Here is a 20,491-nt window from a genome sequence, read left to right on the forward strand (position 1 = left end):
CGTCTGGCTGCTGAGGGAATAAAAATCCCCCATAAAGCCCATAAGAGGTTTCTTGTAAAAGCTGCTTTCAAAGCCGCACCCCAGTCCTATCTGTCCCTTCCATCGAAATACCATTTTATTTTTTATTTTCTTGATGACTTATCCACAGAGTCAGTAAACAGCGACAGCCCCTAATAATTTCCCCAGACCCGGGAGGCAAAAAAAAGAACAATGAGTCACAGCTGATCACAGGTTACTTTTATTTTCTACTAAAATACATGTTTCATGCAGGTTTTGTCACGTTTTCTTTTTCCACAACAGTCAACAAAACACAATGAAACTAGTGTCGAAGGCCTCACATCAGGGGGGGCGGGGGAGGGGGGGTGTCCGGGTAGACCACTACAAGGTTCAGTATGTGCAAAATTTCCTAGTGGCTTCATGATCTTGTGGCACACATGCTGTCACATGCTCCATCACCAGCAGCCAGCCAGTCCTACCTGGTCATCACGCTGCAGTGGATTTAATAATAGTAATGGTGATGATGACGCCAGGGAAGAATGGACTCACAAGCAAAATCATATGCTGGAAAATATGAAGTGATGACATGAACCTTTTAATGAACCCTTAAATAAATTCAGAGTGCAGAACAAAGCATCTTAAATATTTCCACAGAGATGAAAACACAAGTTATGACTTTTTAAGAGACTGTCTTAAAAAGTCGTGAATGTGTATTTTGGCTGGTGTTCACTGATCAGCTGCGTAATTTTTTTCCCCCGTCTTTGCCCAGTCTTACGACCAGCTTTGTGGTGACCGACAGGTTTGAGAACAGCAGAGTTGAAGGCATACGTGAGTCAGAGCACGCTAGGGATGTAATGGTATCGGCAATTTCGTGGTATCATGGTGACAAATGTGTTTGTTTTTTCTTTCTTTCTTTCTTTCCCAGATGCGCCTAATGCAGAGCAAGAAGTTGGAACTGCAGCTATCGCCAGGCTATGCATCTCTGTCATCCTATCAATTATGCAGAACTAGTAAGAACGTTGGTGAGATCGCTGATGCAACAGAGAGTTTTGAAGTGGATACAGACGGTGCAAGACTAGAGCTAAGACACACCCACGGCACTTTTTTGGCACACACGTTCAGTGTTGAATAGTGAATGCGCTTTTTCATGTGTGATATCACAATAGATATTGTACCTCACTGCTACTAAGGCTTGATCGTAGCGTGAGTTTCTGATAGCGTTACATCCCTGGAGTACACTTAATGTAAAGGAGAGGCCGAGTGCGGACCAAAGTCTGCACTCGGCTTCACAAGGCCTGCTATGATCGTAGTATTAAAATAAAACGGAGGTAGGCAAATTCTCTCTGCATCTGATGAGATGCAGACATGAGCAGGTGCTTGTCACACATGCCAAATGCAAAGCCTGTATTTTTTTTTTAAGATGACCCTCTGGCACAGCATGCTTTAAAATCAGCAATCAGCCACCGAGCCGTTTTAAAAAGACTTTCCTTCCACACACAGCTGCTTTGCATATTAATACTAGTAGGACTGGGATTACACCTTTATGTAAACATGAGACAAAACACACGACTTGAGCATGCATTATCATCTCCAGGATGTAGAACAACAGTAAACACAGACGGATGGTACTGCACGGAATAAGTTAGTGGACTTCAAGGAGAAGAGCGGCGCGGCCACGGCCATCTCAGCGCAGCTTCTTGTCTCTCCTGCTGCCCGTCTGCATGACATCGTTGAGGGTGAACGACATGAACGCTATCTGCTCCAGTTCGCTCTCCTTCCCGCACTCCATCAAGCAGGAAAACTGATCCTTGTCTCCGTTGTACGCCAGGTCTGAGTAGCCGCTGGGCCCGCTGTGGATGATCCTGGGCCGGTCCCATCCTGACGAGTGCAGGGGGGAGCGGTTCAGGTAGACGCCCATGTCCCTCCGGCTGGACTTGTTGGTGGGGTGGACGAAGAGGAGCCACGTCTGCGTGTCTGGAGACAGCAGCGACGTGCCGCAGGCTTTGCTCTCGGCGTCGTCGTTGGGGACGAACTCCGGGGCCGGGAAGCCGATGACGCTGCCCTGGCAGCCCGAGGGAGGCTCCACCAGCTCCCGGGCCACGTGGGGTTTGTCGAAGTACACGCCGCTGTTCTCGCTCAGGGCCTCGCACCTGTGGCCCCCGGTGTTACGGGCGTTGCAGTAGAGGTGGCTCCTGCCCTCGTGGTCTATGATCTCGGCCATCTCGCACTCGCACGACTTCTTCCGGAGCATCTTGCCCACGCGCCACGTCTGGCCAAAGTCCTCGCTGTACAGCGACAGCGCCCGGGGGAAGACGGTGAAGGGGACGGGGAAGGAGAAGCATCGGTAAGGGACGTAGTAGGCGTAAGCTGGGATGATCAACCTGCCGTTCTCCAGCTGCACGCCGTGGCCAGGGCCCACGGCGAAGGTGGCCCACTTGTGGATGTTCTCGCCGATGACGCTCTCCGTTAAGTCTTTGACCGGGCTCCAGCTTTGCCCGTCGTCTGTGCTACTGACGCAGCAGAGACGGGCCTTGTTCTTGCCCGTGATGATCTGCCTCCTCTCCGTCACATCACCCCACACGCAGATGAAGAACAAGAAGAGAGTTTTGCTGTGTTTTTCGTACACAGGGCAAGGGTTCATGGTGCGGTGGTGCGGCAGACACGCGGTAGCCAGCTCCTGGCTGGTGGACCACTGGAAGAGCAGAACATGAACAGGTGTTGAATGCAGCGGATGAGCTCAGGTAAGCAGTGAGTTACCTGTGAGGGTGAGTGTACTGGTTATTGGGTGAGAATAACAACCTGCACAGATCCGTCATCTTTCAACGTCCCCCTCCTCATGACGAGGATTTTGGCGTTGTGGTCGCAGGGCGAGGATCTCTTCTCTGCGAAGGCGAGGAAGGTGCGACAGTGTCTGAGATAAATGAGAGCTGGGATTCTGTATGTTATGCCACTCGGTTCCTTCTCAAACAAAGTAGTTTTGACCGGCTCCTCTCCACTGCCGCTCTTTGATGCCGAGTTTCCCATGGTGTATCAGAGCACCTGTGAATAGAAACGACCGGGCAAACGTGTGAGGGTTTCGAGCAGTGTGGCTATGCTGTGTTGTTTCAACAAGCTTCAGAACACAGGAGGTGAGTCTGTGAGTTCACACTCCAGCAGCTCCCCATAGACACACTGTCACTGTTGCAAACCGCACAAGGCGCGAGCAGTGAATGCACGACACAATCCTTACCTGCTTCACTCGTCAATCTTCACACTGGCTGCCCTTGAACGACATTATAGAGTCTAATTTCACGCCGCATCAGGAACCTCTGGCGCTCACGACACTGATGCTATGGCTCCATCAGCGGGGGGAAAAAAACAGGTGACGCTCGAGCTAGATCCTCATCCCCGTTCACTTCCGCCTTCGTTCCTTCTGTCGAGACGTCGCGTTACGTATTTAAAGCCGTAATTCGACCACGTTCGGGAAAAAAAGACGCCAGGTTGAGCCTTTTTTGTAATTTTTTACGCTACCGTGGTAGATAAAACCTGTAAAATGCGGCAATGTTTGTGGAAAGCGAAAGAAACCGACAACATGGAGCGACTGCGGTATACTGCTTGCGCATGCGCACAATGCCCAGACGAGAGAAAACGACCCGGCGTTATCAGGCACAGGTCGAACGCATGTTTGTCTCGAAGAGTAATAACATGTCTGTCAACCACGGAAGACTGTCTGATCCACTTCTTTGTCATTTTAGATGAGTCCGGGTGCGAGCTGCTGCATAGGCAGACTATCGTCTTATCGCCAACTTTAATCTCTCTGTCAAACTAGAGTAGACCTACAGGTTGCTTCCGCCTTTGACTGTGAGTAAGTTGCTTGTTGTAGGGTGTTCGAACTACTGCCGCCACCTTGTGGACTGGAGGAGCAGCTCATTTGACGTGCTGTTGCTAGGACACGAAGCACTACAGCGCTGACCGACGGGCTGTGTGGCAAGAAATTGTAAACGACACTCGCAGAAGAGTGCTATCGACAGAGGGAATTTCCAAATTCAAAAATATGATTCCGACGTGGAAGTATGATAATAATCAGAGCTATCTCACAAGGTGCTTTCCAGCCCGTGCATCACCCCAGTGGAGAAAACAAGGTGAAGTAAACATTTTAAACATGCATTGTTGTATTATGAGAGGGTGTTGTTATTTGGATTAAACGTCACAATCAACCTATATTGATTAGTTCTGCTGACACTTTGTTCTACCTGAAGAATGTTCGTCATTGATTAAATATTCTAGACTGACGTTATTTGTTATGGCTCACTGGGTTACTGTATATACTGTATGTATTCATTTGATGATAAATATTCAACACAAAACAGGAAAAAAATGCAAGAAAATACGGCATTGATAACGCAGGTACATGCACAAAAAGGAATTTATTGTACTTTAAAGGGAATAAAATAGAATATTTCACATTAAATCTTGTCTCAGCTGGTAAATTGTTTACATACGCTTACGTTGATGAGCCTAAACATGATATCTTTGTATTCCTGTAGACTCTGGTCATTGGCTTGATTCTTTCAGAAAGGCAACGGAGCGGACACACAGACACATGCATCGAAGGATGAAAGAGACTTCTAGGAAACATGGAAACAACGTCGGGGCTCATTCTCCATGTGGTAAAACATTAGACGCTGCTCTCCTGGTAAGTAGCACAACTAGGGAAGTTCTTCTTTCACACAAATTGTTTTCAAATCTCAACTCGTCTTTCACAGCTCCGACTGCGCTGTGCTTATCAGCCTGCTCACCTCTGCTCTGTGGACATCAGCGAGCAGAATTTGGACTCTGTAAACATTGCTCTTCACACATCAGTATTTAGTTGGTTTGTAGAGACGTGTGTTTTTTCATGCATATTTACTCCTATTTACACAGGTGAACCCAGAAGACCTCAGTCTGTTTGAGAACCTCCTGTATATTGATGCATCGGCTAACTTTCTCTCTTTAGGTAAGAAACATTAATTTTTCCCTGTTGTTTGTTCACATTTTGGTAATCTGAGAGGAAACCTTTTGGTTTGTTTGTTTGTTTGTTCCCCCTGCAGATTCTTTCAGTAGTGTGGTTTCTTTAAGAGAACTGAATCTGACTTTAAATGGGCTGCGCAACATGACATTTAACGCTGATGACTTCCCTAATCTCCAGGTGAGACGATGGCTCTTTAAACATCTTATGTTTTAATCATTCACTGATGACTGGAGAAATAACTTGGTAATTTCAGCTTGGAATTATTTCATTTCCATTCACATACTTCAATTGTGCCACCGCAGAAGAGCTTCATCTGTCCTGTGCCTGTCACCACTTTTAACCACCTCGAAATGTGTGTAAATTGTGCAGGTTTTAGACCTGTCTTACAACAGTTTGTCTGCGGACAGCATCACCTGCATTGGTGGAATCCCTCATCTGAAGGTTCTTCATCTGACTGGAAATCAGCTTCATCGTCTTCCTCCTGATCTGGGTTTTCCACACCACGTTGCCTCTCGACAGTTAGTGGCCCTAGCAGTTTTTAACCTAGTTTGTTCTACTTTAACCACTTTTAACTGCCAGATTGCTGGTATTTGAGTGCTTCAATGAGAAATGTAAGAAACAGCGATGCTCACACCTGCCTCTGACAGTGAAAAATGTCAGGAACACTTCTCATCTCCTCCACCGAGAGGAGGAGACACATTCTGTGTTCTCTGTTTTCTACCAAATATTTCAAAAAACATGCAGTGGAACAAGCAACAAGTCCTCTCATACTAATTACTGCAGGCAATTTACATTCCTGGTGACAGTTCATAGGTCAGAATGGTTTGTAATGTATTAAAGGGGAAAGGATAAACTTGTTAATGTAATGTGTTTTTTTTTTGATTTGTTCAAGAGCAAAACAGTGACTTTGGTTATTTTCTGCAATTATTTTACGAGTTTCTGTGTTTTTCCGTGGTAATAAGTTGTGCATTTTTCTTATTTGTCTGTCCAGGCCATTTGACGAGGAGAACACATCATTCAGAGCTCTTGAGGTCTTATTGCTCGACGATAACAAACTGTCCAGTGAAGTCTTTAACAGTCTGAAAAACCTTAAGAGGTCTCTGTGTTATTATTGTTCCCAAAAATATAAAACAGAAAATCTTTGCAATAGCATAAAATGAACAATATGTTATATTTTTGATTGTGTTTTCCAGGCTAAAGCATTTAAATCTGCAGGGAAACCGCATTTCTGAAATACCTTATTTTCCACTGACGGGCAGTTTGGCTCTTTTACAAACTGTTGTTGAAGAGCAAGGAGAAGAGGATGGACTTGGCAAGTTCTGTGGAACAATATGTTTTTATAACAACAGCAAAAAAATATTTATGTTGTTCCACATTTTCTTTTAGCATCCACTGAGTCCAACGCTGTTGACGCAAAGACAATCCTGCAGGTATCACGTTGTTGGCTTCATCACCAGTTTGTATCTTTTTCAATTTTAAAACTTTTTAAATTAAAGCTGTGTCTTATTGCCCAAGCAACACTGGGAGGAGTACAGGAAAAGATCTTGGTTGCCACTGCCAAACCTGCATTTCCTCTGTCTGGCCGATAACAAGGTGAACACCTGTTAAAAACATATAATGGGCCTTTTTGTTTGTTTAAGATGTGGGTCAGATCTCATCTGTTTTTTTTCCTACCTTGTCAGATTGCAGAGGAAGAGGCTCTGATGGCCGTCACTCTTTTCCCCATGATTTGTGAAATCGATATTTGCTCCAACCCTCTGACTGTTCAGAAGAGTGGTAACCATTCCTCTTCAAAAAATATACAATAATAATCAGGTATTTAAAACGATGCCCAAATCCTCTGTGCGTCTTTTGTCATAGGCGAGCCACCTTTACTGACCCACTACCTCCAAGATGTGCTGGGAATTACCGTAAAGCGTAAAAAGACCCAGCCGGCTGTGAAGGGAACACTGAGGGTGTCCACTCATTCAAAGTCCAAGGTCATGGTTTTGTTGTTGTTGTTTTTTGCATTCCCTCCTAGATTTCAGTTTTGTTTATTTCACATGCCAACAGCTTAGCCTTCCTGATTTGTATGTAATTGTCACAGGAAGACGGACTGAAGACGAAAGCCCAAATTCCAAAAGTACCAGAGAAGGTGGTGCTGTCACATCATCCTGCTCCCGTCCAGGCTGAGAAATGCAACTTGGCTGTGAAGTCGACAGGCAAAGAGGAGACAGTCCAGGAGAACACAGAGCTCTTCTTCCTCACCCAGGTGTGGCCTTGTCTCTAATCTCGTTGTCCATAGTCAAACCTGGAATATACTGTCAGATTCCAGTGATTTGTTTTGCTGGTTTCACAGCAATGCTTCAACATACCACTAGGGGGCAATGAAGCTTAAAGAGAAGAGACTAGCCTCTTTTAATTATTTTATTTTCCAAATGTTTCTTGTTCAGGCAACCACGGATGCTCCAGAATATGAGTCCAGCCTTCAAATAGCAGCAAAGAACAAGGACGAGGACATTCCAATAAAACCAGCGCACTATAAAATACTGGTGGATGTGAAGTCAGAGTCTGATTTGACAGCGGCCGTTGGTAAGAGTGCAGCTCTGCAGGTATTTTAACATGAACAAAAAAAGCAGCAGCACCCCTAGTATCTGGTGAAGCCGAATATAATGCGCTTTTCTCAATTTAACAGGAATCCAAACTGCTGTGTGGAGGCTGGAACACGCACTGAGAAACCCCAAGGTTCCCCGAGACTCAGAACCAAATCTTGATTGCATCCAGGCATCACGCAGAGAGCAGCAGTGGAAGGTTCTGGAAAAAAAACAAACTTGCATCCATCGTGATTAATGCTTGTCACGGCTGTCAGATCAGAATGAATCCTTCAAGATCCAGAGAGAACAGAATCCCTCCTCTCCACACAGGTTAAAGAGCGCACAGTTCTGACAGCAGCGAAGCGGGTCGATGAGATCATGGAAGCAGTCCGACGGGGCACAGCGACCAGAGAAGTCCTCCTGAGTAGGAAGTTTCCTCACCAACTTGCCGTCAGGCTTTCTTTCAGGATCTCCTCCGTTAACGCCTGTGTTTTGTGCACAGGCAGCGCCATGCAGGGCTCAGGTGTCGGCAGGCAGGAGGCGCTGCTGCTGCTGAGGGACCTGAGGGCCAAGTACAAGACACTTCACCAGAAAATGATGGGGCAAGTAGCAGAAAGCTAGTCTGAGAGTGACACCAACATGGACACGGTTGGTCACAGTCTCTCAGTCATGCTCAAGAGCTTTGCTGCAGGTCGACGTGCTTTTGGCTTTCTTTCTACATGAGTGATGAGCAGAAATTGAATGTTAAAAAAAAGTAAAATCAAATCTCAAACCTTTTTACTCAGAATTATGTTGTCAGCCTCTTTTCTGTACAATTTGGACTTTCAGATATGTATGACACATGAAGAGATCCCCTGACTATTTAAGTAGTTCTATCATGATAAAGACAATAGGAAAAAAACAAACAAAAGTTGAAAAAATAAAAAAAAATTCTAAATGAAATGCTGCGACATCTTGATGAACACATTTCACTCCACATTGTGTTCAGCAGCTAGCAGCTGTTTTCATGCAGTTCCTGCCTCCACCAGGGTTGGCAATTGGAGCTGATCAGGACTGCGAGTAGGGAGTCTCTGCTGCCCCCTGCTGCTCAAAAGGGAAATCAAATCCATCTTTTCTCTGAACACATCTACAACTGGAAGTCTGGCAGTGAGGAGCTGCTGCAGGAAGCAGTTTTGCCTCAAATCACTTAAGTCGCAGAATGACAATAAATATGCAGGTCTTTCTGGATGCATTCCACACAAAACTAAGAGCATGCACAAAAAATGTCTGTTTCAGGTTTTCTTCATTCAGACACACTTCACTAATCTCTCATTAAATTGAAGGAGCTATCACTTTTGCATGTGAGTGCAATGTTTCATTAAACTGCCCCCCACGACAAGAACAAAGGCAGAGGCAATCCATTTGTGTAAAGTCAGATTTTATTTATTCCGATTTATAGAAGCATTTTTAGAAAATATACTAATTTCCAGGCCTGTAAAATCAGATTCAACCGGCGCGCAAACCAATGAGTGATTGGGCAGGGGGCAGGGGGGAGGGGGGGGGGTGCAAACACAGCCAAAAAAACAAAACAAAAAACATACGTACAAACAATTCTTAAAGTGTTTGATTACCACAAATCAAAACATGATGGTTTACTGGTACCACAATGGTTAGTGCAGATTGTATATTCACTATATACACCTCTGGTACAATAAATAAAGTACAAACTCACTTGCAGTAGTCACAGATTGTCAGTTAAAGAGTGGTGAGAGATGAGAGGGTGGAACTTCCTGCTTGTGTGGGTGTGGTTTTTCCCCCCCACTTTTTTTTTTTTTTTTTCAATGATTCTGCACACTTTGGACAACACTGACGAGGCGACACTGAGGAGAGAGGTGACGACGGACTAGTGCGCATGCTTGATGCGCTGCAGGTCAGCTGCATGAGCCTCCCCTCACGCCTGAGAATAACCATAGCAAGTGCAACCAGTTGGGAACAGAGTGTGTACAGCGCATGCATCGGCAGCAGCTAAAATGTCCAAATGGGTCTAAAAAGAGTGAAAGTTTGTTTGGCCGCAGTCGGCTTCTAAAAGCTCGTCTCTCTCCAGTCCTCTGCCTCGTTCCAGTCGTCTCTTCCCAGAATCCCTCTTCTGGTCTTCAGGTACTGTCATAATGCGTCTCTGTTGCCGAGCTGCGGACTCTCATAGCCTGTAAAAGTGAGAGAAAGGTCAACATGTGAGGTGATTGAAGCAGGACGACACATCAGCGACTGCAGCCTCTCCGGCTTTTAACGAAGCTTTTTAAACACGTTGCCGCTCATGGCTTTTTTCGCCTTTACGGCTCACAAACTCCACTTTTCTTTTATGACAGCCAGCCGTCCTAACACTTTTTTCCCCCTCGTAAAAAAACAAAAGCCCACTCTGAAATACGTGCACGGCACTGCAGACGGCCACAATTGACTGCGAGGGGAACCTTCAGCTGCCAAATCCACCCCAGAGGGAAACTAGAGACTGCAAGACGCAGAAACAATGGGTGGAAATTGACCAGACGAACAGTGCTGTTGTGACTGTTGGATGTTAAAGTTGCTCGACTGAAAACAGCAGCAATGAAAAAAACTGAAAATTCTTTTTTATTTAGTTCTTCTTGCTGCTGATTTCACCTTGAATCAAAAATATGACAAAAACAGTGCAATTTCATTCATGACGAAATACAAAACCTTTGAGTCGCATAATAAGTTGCACAATAACTTCATGATCACTCAGCCTTTGAACCAGCCACACAGTCCTGAAGCAGGCAGCAGGAGGCGTGATAAAGGTTTGGCTGCTGACAGGGGAAGCTGGATTCAGACTTCCCAGCCAGAGGCGACGGCTCTTGCCGCTGACTTGTGAGTTTCTTTGACGTTGCCGTGAGAAAAGCAGTGTTTGTGCAGCGTCACCTGAGTCGCTATTCCCTTTTCCTGTTCTCTGTTTTGCTTTGTCAGATTAGTGTTGCCAAGTATTGGAAGTGGGAGAAACACTGAAACGTCTCTCCGTTTTTATAAATATCAACTTTGCAACAAAAGTGATGTACAACTAATTACACTAATACATTTTGCTATACAAAAGAACAAAGGGGTGTCATAAAATAACACAGAATGCTTCTTTAAGGCGGTGGCTCGTGCAGACCAAGCCGTTGGTCGCCATGGCAACAGCGACTAGTTTAGTCTCTACATGTTGCTACAGCCTTGCGGCAACACTTTGCTGCAGCCTTGCGGCCACACGTTGCCTTCTGGCAAAACCAGCAGAGTGGATGCACGTCAAGCACTAACTTGTACCCCCTGCCCCTCCCCCTCCTCACCCTTTTTTTAGACTTTCACTTTTCACACTTTGAGGCGGAAGTGGCAGATGACAAACCGCACCCAAATAGTTGAACTAGTTGTGGAGCCTTTTATCTTCGCCACAGTGGAGTCGACTTGCTCGCCTGCAGCGGCTCTTATTGGGGAGCAGCTCGGGAATCACGGAAGTCAGTGGCGGTGGTGATGATGGTGGTGGTGGCGGCTAAGCCTCATCATTAGCAGCCTTTGAATTGCACGGCCTCAGGGTTTCCACTATCAGTAGCAAACGGCTCCCTGCTGAAACTGATGATGAATCAGCAGCCTACCAGTTATCGCAATAATGGAACCAGGATTGAAAAATAGAAGTGGAAGAATAAGGAGGTGGACGAGGAGGCAGAGGAGCAGGATTAGGTGGAGGTGGAGGAAGAGGAGGAGGAAGAGAGGGACTCCAATTAACGCAGAAATGATAAAAAGCTCTTATTTTGAATGCGGCGAAAGTTTTTGGTCTAATGGGACATTTATTCAGTGGACGTGGGTTGCGTCTGCCAGCCGCTCGTGGAAAACAGCCAAACCGCTGCTTTAAACGACGCTTCGCCATCTCTTCTCGTAATAAGCACGCCCGGAAACTAGCGCAGGGGACGTGCGGTGGGCGTGCCGTGACTCATCCACAGGCCGCCGACCCAGCTCGACTTTCACGCAACTTTCCAAGAACTTTGAGCAAAAAGCGATGCAGCTTCTCAGGGAGGTGCTTTGATTCCTGGCCGCCAAGCCGCGTGCACGCACAGCAAACAAACACACCCGCACACACAAATACAAAACGTTCAAAAGTTTGAGCGCCCTGACTTATTTCTGCACTGAACTCCATTCTAACCAGTTTTATGGAGTAATGATCTTGGATGCTCTGCGATCATTATGAGCACAACAAAATCATGCTGAACAAGTATGGGAACGTTTTAGTGTTTAATGAAAACCATTTCCAATGTCTAATTACAAGTGATTCAGAGAATCCCAAGCGTCCAAGATTCTGTGTGAACACAATGAAAGTAGGCTGTTTTAAAGAGCCTGAAACATAAAATCTGCTTTGTTTAGTCTTTCATGGTTTAGCACACAAAATTCAGTTTTTCTTATTGTAATTTCTGTAATGCTGGCCGTATATTGCACACTTGATCGTCTCTAAAAAGGCAACAACTGGTCAAAGCCATCCAATGTGTTCAGCACGGCATGACTGATTTTGGTGCATTCCAGTATGTAAATTAGTACATTCCAGTAGATTATTTCATGAAGCTGTTTATAATGGAGTTCAATGCAAAAATCAGTCAGTGACCCCAAACTTTTGAACGGCACTGTACACACATACACACACATGAGCAGGAGGTGAAACGGATACATACACCAGGTCCCAGATCCACAGTCCACTGATCTGTTTCTGTACTGGGGGAAACGGGACTGTTTCACAGGGAATCTGCCGTCTGAGGACCTGCCCAGATCATGGGGGCCTTCCGGCTCCATGCCTGAGGGGGGGAGACGGTGTGAGACAGACAGAGGGAGTGGGGAGGGGGAGGGGGAAGGGGAGGGGGAGTTTGCAGGGTAAAGGAGCAGTACACGGCCAGCCAAACACAGCGACAGCGGCAGCCTGCTTTCATCAGAGGCGTCGCAGCGAGGAAGCAGCGAGTCGTCCGGACGGACGGACGGACGGAGTGCAGATGGTGCATCAGATCATCCGAGCACAACAGCCCGGCACCGTGTGACATACACTACCTGTATCAAAGGAGTTGGACTTCCTGGTGTGACGTGATGTGGCAGGTAATCCGTTGCCGCCTTCTCCCTCCTCTGGATGGCAGAACAGAGCATAAAAAAAGTAGTGTAAATCTGGCTGACCAGGCAGATGTTTCCTAAATCCTTTGAATTTATCCCACGTGTCCATCAGAACTTGGAAGTTCATCAGACTCCCTGTCAAAGTAGTTTAAAGGGGATCTGCTCTCAGGTAGCAACAGCCACCCCGCAACATTTTCACCCTGAGCACACAGCTGCATCAGCCAGACTTCAACTCTGAGGTCTGCACGTCTGTCCTGACGAGCTCCGATAGGGAGCTGTGTTTTTATGAAGGCAGGAGCTGCGAAAGCCAGAAGTGAGAGCCCCCAGATTTCTCTGAAGAACCACACAAGAAGACCAGAAGACAACTTGTTTCTGCAGTAGCTGCTGTTAAATCAGGATGAACAACATTTCCTCATTTAAATTAATAAAAAGGGCACCAAAAGCTTTTCTCCAAATTCTGTTTTTGGGCTATTCAGTGTACTGACACGTAACATACAGAGAAAAGCCTTCAGAGCTATTTTTCATAATGTTTGTACGTTAAAATTCCAACAGCTTCTGATAAAACTGTGGCTACTGTAGCCTGCACGGCAACATCGTGGTTGTTTCCTGCGGTTCTGTGGTTTCGCAGCTGCGGTCGCTTCTGGCTTTCCTCATGACTAAAACGAGGCTGACTGGAGACAGATGTTTGACGTCTCAGAATTGGAATCTTGCCAGTCAGTCAACTACCAACATTAAAAGCCAACACTGAGTGTGGACCTCGGCCGGCAGGATCTGCCGTTGCTTCAGTCCCAGCTCTGGCAGACACCGGTGGGCTTCTCCCGTCCACAGTCTCCTCCCCTGCCACATGCTCCTCCTCCTCTTCTTCTTCCTCCTCCTCCTCCTCCTCCTCCTCCTCCTCCTCCACCTCCCGTATGGACGGCTGAGCTGGAGGCAGGCTCCTCTGATCCGCCGCTGCTTCTTCAGCAGGTGAGGTCTTGGGAGAGGCGGCGGACCTCTCCGGAGAGGTCTTGTCTCTGGAGAGGTCGAAGCTGGGCTACAGGGAGGGAGATCAGCGACCAATGAGATTCAACTGCAAAACTTTAAACATGACAGTCATCAGGGATCCTGCAGTGCCACTTGATGATGACACTCGGGTTACTACAATTCTTTGTACCTCTAAGTGTTGTGACAGTTAAGCCACACAACGTCATCTTGTTCAGTTTGCAATATTTGCTCAAACCATTTTTTTTTTTCAAGTTTTCAAAGCATTGAACAATATATTTATATATATATATATATGTATATACATATATATATATATATATACATATATATACACACACATATATATGTGTATATATATATATATATATATATATACATATATATATATATATATATATATATACATATATATATATATATATATACATATATATATATATATATATATATATACACACATATATACATATATATATATATATACACACATATATACATATATATATATATATATATACACATGTATATATAAACACATGTATGTATATATATATATATATATATATATATATATATATATATATACACATGTATATATAAACACATGTATGTATATATATATATATATATATATATATACATATATATATATATATACACATGTATATATAAACACATGTATGTATATATATATATATATATATATATATATACATATATATATATATATATGTATATATATATATATATATACATATATATATATATATATATACATATATATATATATATGTATATATATATATATATATATATACATATATATATATATATATGTATATATATATATATATATATACATATATATATATATATACACATGTATATATAAACACATGTATGTATATATATATATATACATATATATATATATATATATATATATGTATATATATTTATATATATATATACATACATGTATATATAAACACATGTATATATATATATATATATATATATATATATATATATATATATACATATATATATACATAAACCCAGCTGTAAACATCCTCTCTGGTTGGTATATATATATATATATATGTATATACATACATCTATATATACATAAACCCAGCCGTAAACATCCTCTCTGGTTGGACCCTCTCAGTCTATGGAGCAGCTCGCTCACCTTGCTCGGTACCAGGGGGCGCTGTCCCTCGGGTCCTCGCACCCTTTGCTTCTCCTCGGGTTTTCTTTCACTCTGCTCGTCCTCTTTGCCTCTGAGGTTTCCTCCCTCCTCTGAAAGAAAACAAACACACATGCACGGACGGCACAGATCTGAGAATAATGTCGTGACAATTTGTGGGTTCAATCCTGGAGTCCAAGGGGAAATGTGGCGGGTAAGGCTGGCTGGATGTGGAACAGGAAGTTGGACTTGGCCACCGGCAGTCCTGGTCTTGCTGTGGGAACATCACTTGGTTGAACCTGAGCTCTGCTGCTAAATTTGCATCACTTTTGGGAGTCTGTGAAAACGTCTGAGGACTGCCTCGCTAATTCCTATCAAAGCAGATGCCACGACCAATATTGTTATGCTGTCCGCCTATTGCGCACACTGATTTTGCGTCTGAGGCTAAAAGTGCTTTCTTCTTGTATTTACCTTCACTTTTAATGTCAATCTTCAGATTTTACCTATTGATTTTCCGCTGCGGCTGCTTGGACTCTGCAGCTTCTCCACTGACCTTTTAATTCCCTTTGTGGCCGACTGGAGTCTATTTTCTAAATGAGGTGGTTTGGCTCATTACACAGGCTGGACCTTTTACAACGACCTGTTCTCTGGAAGCCCTGCACTCCAGCCGGTGCACCGCTGGGATCCAGCCAATTAAATCTGTCCAGATTCACAACTGAGGTCAGTGTGACAGACGTCCTCACGTCTGCCTGTAATGATGGCGACACTGCTTTAAGAAATTCTCTTTGTGCAGTTTCTGAATTTTACTGGGCTTATTCAGAAGTTATGAATGAAAGGCTTTTCTTTAGCTTTATTAATGTACCATCACAGCCGCCATGGCTGTTTCATTTTAAATAACCTAATGCGTCTGGGAGACATGGTGGCGCAGTTGTTAGCACTGCCGCCTCACAGCAAGAAGGTTGTGGGTTCGATTCTGGGCCTGGGGCCTTTCTGTGTAGAGTTTGCATGTTCTCCCTGCGGGTTCCCTCTGCGTTCTCCGGCTTCCTCCCACAGTCCAAAAACATGCATGCAAGGTGAATTGGAAACTCTAAATTGAGATCCCTGTGTCTCTGAGCTCAGGAAGAGGCAGGTATTGAAAATGGATAGATGGATGATGGGTCAAAGACAAATTTAAAAATCTTGTTATTTTACATTCATTTTAAACAGACAGCTAGTTTTGCAAATGCGTACGTTTCAGAATTTGAAAATCTTCCTTCCTTTTTGACATCATATCAAAAATCTTTGATTAGAACCTGTTTGTTGTTGTTTCGTAAGAATATCATAGCATTACTAGTTGGTTATCAAACCATCACTATCTAAATACTATTTTTTTTAGTAATAACAGATACATTTAAATTCCTTAAAGGGATCAAAAACAGAAGCAACTTAACGAGCAGTGTTTGGTGCCAGCTGTATTAATACCTGGATTTTACGATGTCTCTTTGAAATACCGACACGCTGAATGAAAATATGAGGCAAATCAACATCTAACTGAAACAGAACCAAGATTTTTGGACCTTGTGCACGTTCAAGTTTCCATCAGATTCTCTGAGTAAACTGACTGCAGTACCTGAACTCTCCTGCAGGTGTCTCTGCCTCATGACAGCCAGACTGGGCTTGGTGCTCTGCGGCGGCGGCTCCGGCTTGGCCCCGCACGGCGCCACGGTGGCCTCTGTGGCCGCCCCGTCCTCCTCGGGCTGCGTCAGCGGGACGATCCTCTCCTGCCTGCCGCCGTCCGGCTGCTGCTGCCTGCAGGAAACCCCCGCGTGGCTGTTGCTGCGGGTGTCGGCGGGGGCGTCCGAGATGGCGGTCGACCTCTCGTCGTCGTCCGTCACTTTGACATCGCCGGCGCTGCTGCCGTCCGAGTCGTCGATCTCCGCCCCGATGCAGCTGTACACCATGCTGACCAGGTCTGTGGACTGAGTGGAGAGAGAACAAAGTTCAGAGATGCCAGAACCTTTGCCACTTGTCTTAGTCCGCTGAGCTTCCAGGAGTTTCAGGACGTTGCAGAGTCGGTGGAGGCTGCTGATAAATAGCTGTGATTGAATGAAACCATCCCTGGGTCAGAGGAACGGGCCTCCAGTACCCATCATGCACCAGTGAGGATTCCTGGAGTCGACTTTGTGAACTTGTGAGATTTAGACGAGCGTCTGTGTGGGCAGATTAAAAATGGGATCACATGCTCCTCCGTAGGGTTGACAGGCTGCAACAAACACAAGCGAGAGAGAGAGAGGGAGAGAGAGAGAGAGAGAGAGAGAGAGAGAAACAGAGAGACAGAGAGGGAGAGAGAGAGAGAGAGAGAAACAGAGAGACAGAGAGGGAGAGAGTGAGAGAGAGAGAGATAGAGAAACAGAGAGAGAGAGAGAGAAACAGAGAGTGAGAGAGAGAGAGAGAGAGAAACAGAGAGCGAGAGAGAGAGAGGGAGAGAGAGAGAGAAACAGAGAGACAGAGAGGGAGAGAGAGAGAGAGAGAAACAGAGAGAGAGAGAGAGTGAGAGAGTGAGAGAGAGAAACAGAGAGAGAGAGAGAGAGAGAGAGAGACAGTTGTGGAAATAGCAGCTGGTGAGGGCGTCACTATATTAAAGTGGAGGGAGTGGAGTGCGGGCTCATCCTGTCCACAAGTTTCCAGCTGCGAGCAAAAATCCAGAGCAGGCTGTAAAAAAATAGCTGCACACAGAGAAACATAATCCAACTCGCTCCAAAATGTTTTGGCTAGTTTTGAGGTTGAATACGAGATATTATGAGTGTAAATGTTTAAACCGGTGGGGAATCTCCACGCCTGTAAAGCTTTTACGCAATGCAGCAGGATGTTAGCTCATCCGTCTTGCCAGGGTCCAGCAGAAAGCGTTGTTTGATTCGTCTGCAACCTGCATCTCTTATTGGATGTCTCGGAGGTTCTTTAACTTCAGAGGAAGACAAAGAAGAACTTGAGACGCTGTCGGCTGCTGCTGCTGTTGAAGAGCTCAGCGCTGCAGTAGCGGCTAATTCATCAGAACGAGGCAGAACCTTGACATTAAAAGAAGAACCAAAAGGACTTTCTTTTTCAATTCCTGCCTGGCTCGGGCCAGAGTTTAGTCAAGTTGATGGAATCATCACGCCAGCCTGACTGTACCTGTCTCTGGATGAGGCAGGGAGGGCTGGTGCCTCTCATCCCCTGCACGGGCCGAGGCGAAGGCGCACTCCCGTTTGTTCCAGCAAGGGCGCTGTCGGGCCGTCCTGTGTCCTTGGGGTGCTGAATCATGGAGTAGACGTTCTCTAAGGCGGAGCTGGAACGCACAGAGAGAGAAAGAAAGAAAGAAAACCTGATAAACTCCGACGACTGAGACACGCTGACGTGCAATTGGTTAAAAATACAGAGGCGAGAGTCTGACGTGCTGTCGCTCAGTTTGCCCACACTGTGCATAAACACAGATTCAGTCTCCGCTGTGAAAGGGAGCGTTTACATGGTGAGTCACTCATTTGAAACAGTGGTAGTCGAGGCTCCTCGGGCGGCCAGATGCTGCAACACTTCCTGCGCTCCGGGCTGCACCACAGCAAATAGAAGGAAGGGATTCCCGGGGCCGACCAGCGGCGGCGCAGCCACGACCTGCAGCTGGGAGCCCGTAAAGGACGCAAACGTGTTCCTGTCTTCAGCCCTCTTAAAAAATGAGCCTCCAATGGCGGGCGAGCGGCGGTGCAGGATATTTCTGCACGGTGACACGGCTGCTAACCCCCGCAGGCACCTCGCCTCGCCGCGCCTCCTTCCACTTGGCTTTGTGAGAACTTCCGTCAGCAGAAAGCGTCTCTCCGGCTTTCAGAAAGCCTCTCCATCACCTGCACGCCACCGTCGCCCATTAATCCCTTCACCTTCACCCTTCAACTGCTCGCTGCTGGTTATGTAACACAGCCTCAACGTATGCCACGCCGTGAAAAATGCAACGCTAGCGGACAGAACGTATTTTTTTCGAAGGCATTAATGAAATATTGACGGCGGCGGAAGACGACACCACCTGCCGTACTCACTCTGACTCCTGAGTGGAGATGGTGGAGTTGCGGTTCCTGCGAAAGCCCGAGAAGATGGAGAGGACGCTGCGCCTCTTCTTCCTCCTCAGAGACTGGGCCTGATGGAGGGATGACAGCTGACTGAGGAGGAAGAGGAGGAGGAGAGACAACGTGACGGTTAAAATGTGAAGACAGACGCCGCCGCCACCGGTTGTACCACCGAGTTAATCAACCGTTTGACATAAATAGACGGCTTAAAAAAAAGACTAAAAAAGCTCCTTCCCCACTGGCCGACCGTCAGACGATCTAATAGTGGTGACAGAAGGCAATGTGCACGCGGCCCGGCTGATTCTGTTTCATGCACCACCGGTGAGCGTTAAGGCACAAACTGTCATGTGATACAAGAGATACACGAGAGAGACACACAAAGACCATCTCCACATAAAAAATATATTTTCCCTGAGGCAGGCTAACGTCCCTACCCCTGCTCCCCCTGCTCCCCTGCTCTCCTGCTCCCCCTGCTACCCCTGCTCCCCCTGCTACCCCTGCTACCCCTGCTCCCCCTGCTACCCCTGCTCCCCCTGCTCTCCTGCTACCCCTGCTCCCCCTGCTACCCTGCCTCTGCTCTGTACACCTACTGCTACTACTAAGGCCATCGAGTTTTGTATGAGGCAGTATTTGAAATAGAAACATGCAGTAAGTAATCCATCGGCTGGTATCGACATTTATCGCTGGCAGTGACAGCACTTTGCTGCCTACATGTGGAGTTCTGCTCGTGGCCTGATTGCGACTTTAAGCCTCACATTTTCTCTACTTTAGTGTGTGTGTGTGTGTTTTTTCTTCCCACAAACTGTTGAATAAAAGATGTGAGCAGCTTTAAATACTCCCCGGAGTGTGACGGCTGGAGGCTAATGTCGCGCTCAGGACGTCAGAAGGTGACCTCAGGACTCCCTGACTGTCTCCTCCTGCAGTCTGCTGCACAGCTGAGCCATATTCAATTATTTTTTTAGTTTATTGCTTTTTTTGGCATTCACAACTCTGTTTGTTCCTTCTTGGCGCTCCACCACTTTCCCTGGTAGGTTTGTACCAAACAATAGGCTCAAGTGTGTGTTTTCAGTCACCAACAAGCAACACAAACAAAAACACACTAACCTTAACGCAGTGGGCATTTAAAGGTCCTGCCTTCCGCACAATGTACGTTTTCTAACAACAAAAACACTGCGTGTGTTCCGTAATTCACTCCTGAAACTCTTAATAGTGAGAATCAGTCCTCTGCTCCACCACAAAGGGAAGGGACAAGTCTCCTCCCACCGAGACTGCGTCATTGAGCTCTGAGCACTGTTGCCTTGCATAATTAGTTGTGCAAGGCTTCCCAAAAAGAATCTAGGATTAAAACTAAAGATCAGACAGAAGCCAGAACCAGTGTCCTTTAAAAATTCTTGGATAAAAATAGCAACAGTTAGGGGGAAAAGTGTTAATTAGAATGAGAGAGGTTGTGCGAGCTACCTGTCAGGTAAAACTCTCTTAGTGTAGAAGTCCGGCAGTCCGTCCTCCAGCATGCTGACCCCTCCATTCTCTGAGCAGTGCTGCACACACACACACACACACACACACACACACACACACACACACACAC

General features: G+C 45.8%; 3 protein-coding genes across 7 annotated transcripts in view; 1 reads left to right on the forward strand and 2 right to left on the reverse strand.

The window, feature by feature from the left end:
* Window positions 1-222: 222 nt before the first annotated feature.
* On the reverse strand, window positions 223-3,485 carry LOC142884709 (sialidase-3-like). Its single transcript, XM_076020551.1, has 3 exons — window positions 3,227-3,485; window positions 2,797-3,036; window positions 223-2,689 (listed from the first exon to the last, which is right to left on the reverse strand). Exons 2-3 carry the CDS (start codon window positions 3,019-3,021, stop codon window positions 1,682-1,684), a joined length of 1,233 nt encoding a protein of 410 aa, XP_075876666.1. The 5' UTR covers window positions 3,022-3,036; window positions 3,227-3,485; the 3' UTR covers window positions 223-1,681.
* On the forward strand, window positions 2,605-8,347 carry xrra1 (X-ray radiation resistance associated 1). 4 transcript variants are annotated; one of them, XM_076020548.1, is made up of 17 exons: window positions 3,784-4,118; window positions 4,524-4,672; window positions 4,743-4,814; window positions 4,900-4,972; window positions 5,067-5,164; window positions 5,357-5,505; window positions 5,979-6,083; window positions 6,181-6,299; window positions 6,374-6,417; window positions 6,503-6,580; window positions 6,670-6,763; window positions 6,848-6,966; window positions 7,074-7,238; window positions 7,420-7,558; window positions 7,662-7,777; window positions 7,891-7,984; window positions 8,063-8,347. In XM_076020548.1, exons 1-17 carry the CDS (start codon window positions 4,031-4,033, stop codon window positions 8,179-8,181), a joined length of 1,821 nt encoding a protein of 606 aa, XP_075876663.1. In that variant the 5' UTR covers window positions 3,784-4,030; the 3' UTR covers window positions 8,182-8,347. The 4 variants fall into 4 exon arrangements, 3 of the variants coding, with proteins under 3 accessions (XP_075876664.1, XP_075876663.1, XP_075876662.1); XM_076020549.1 differs by lacking the exon at window positions 3,784-4,118 and adding an exon at window positions 2,605-2,738 and having other exon boundaries at window positions 4,552-4,672; window positions 7,891-8,347; XR_012926198.1 differs by lacking the exon at window positions 8,063-8,347 and having other exon boundaries at window positions 7,420-7,578; window positions 7,891-7,983.
* A 619-nt stretch (window positions 8,348-8,966) lies between these two features.
* Window positions 8,967-20,491, reverse strand: part of carmil3 (capping protein regulator and myosin 1 linker 3) — a 66,333-nt gene continuing 54,808 nt past the window's right edge. The window contains exons 32-40 of one of the 2 annotated variants that reach the window (XM_076020552.1): window positions 20,362-20,441; window positions 18,877-18,996; window positions 17,987-18,140; window positions 16,446-16,794; window positions 14,840-14,949; window positions 13,420-13,696; window positions 12,607-12,678; window positions 12,240-12,359; window positions 8,967-9,743 (exon numbers count right to left, since the gene is read on the reverse strand). In XM_076020552.1, the coding sequence (XP_075876667.1) occupies window positions 9,703-9,743; window positions 12,240-12,359; window positions 12,607-12,678; window positions 13,420-13,696; window positions 14,840-14,949; window positions 16,446-16,794; window positions 17,987-18,140; window positions 18,877-18,996; window positions 20,362-20,441 (1,323 nt within the window). In that variant the 3' untranslated portion in view covers window positions 8,967-9,702. The remainder of the gene's footprint in view (window positions 9,744-12,239; window positions 12,360-12,606; window positions 12,679-13,419; window positions 13,697-14,839; window positions 14,950-16,445; window positions 16,795-17,986; window positions 18,141-18,876; window positions 18,997-20,361; window positions 20,442-20,491) is intronic. The other variant, XM_076020553.1, reaches the window with a different exon arrangement.

Source organism: Nelusetta ayraudi, unplaced genomic scaffold (genome assembly GCF_046127955.1).
Source record: "Nelusetta ayraudi isolate G7.1 ecotype Tasmania unplaced genomic scaffold, CSIRO-AGI_Nayr_v1 ptg000011l, whole genome shotgun sequence".
Classification (NCBI taxonomy): domain Eukaryota; kingdom Metazoa; phylum Chordata; class Actinopteri; order Tetraodontiformes; family Monacanthidae; genus Nelusetta; species Nelusetta ayraudi.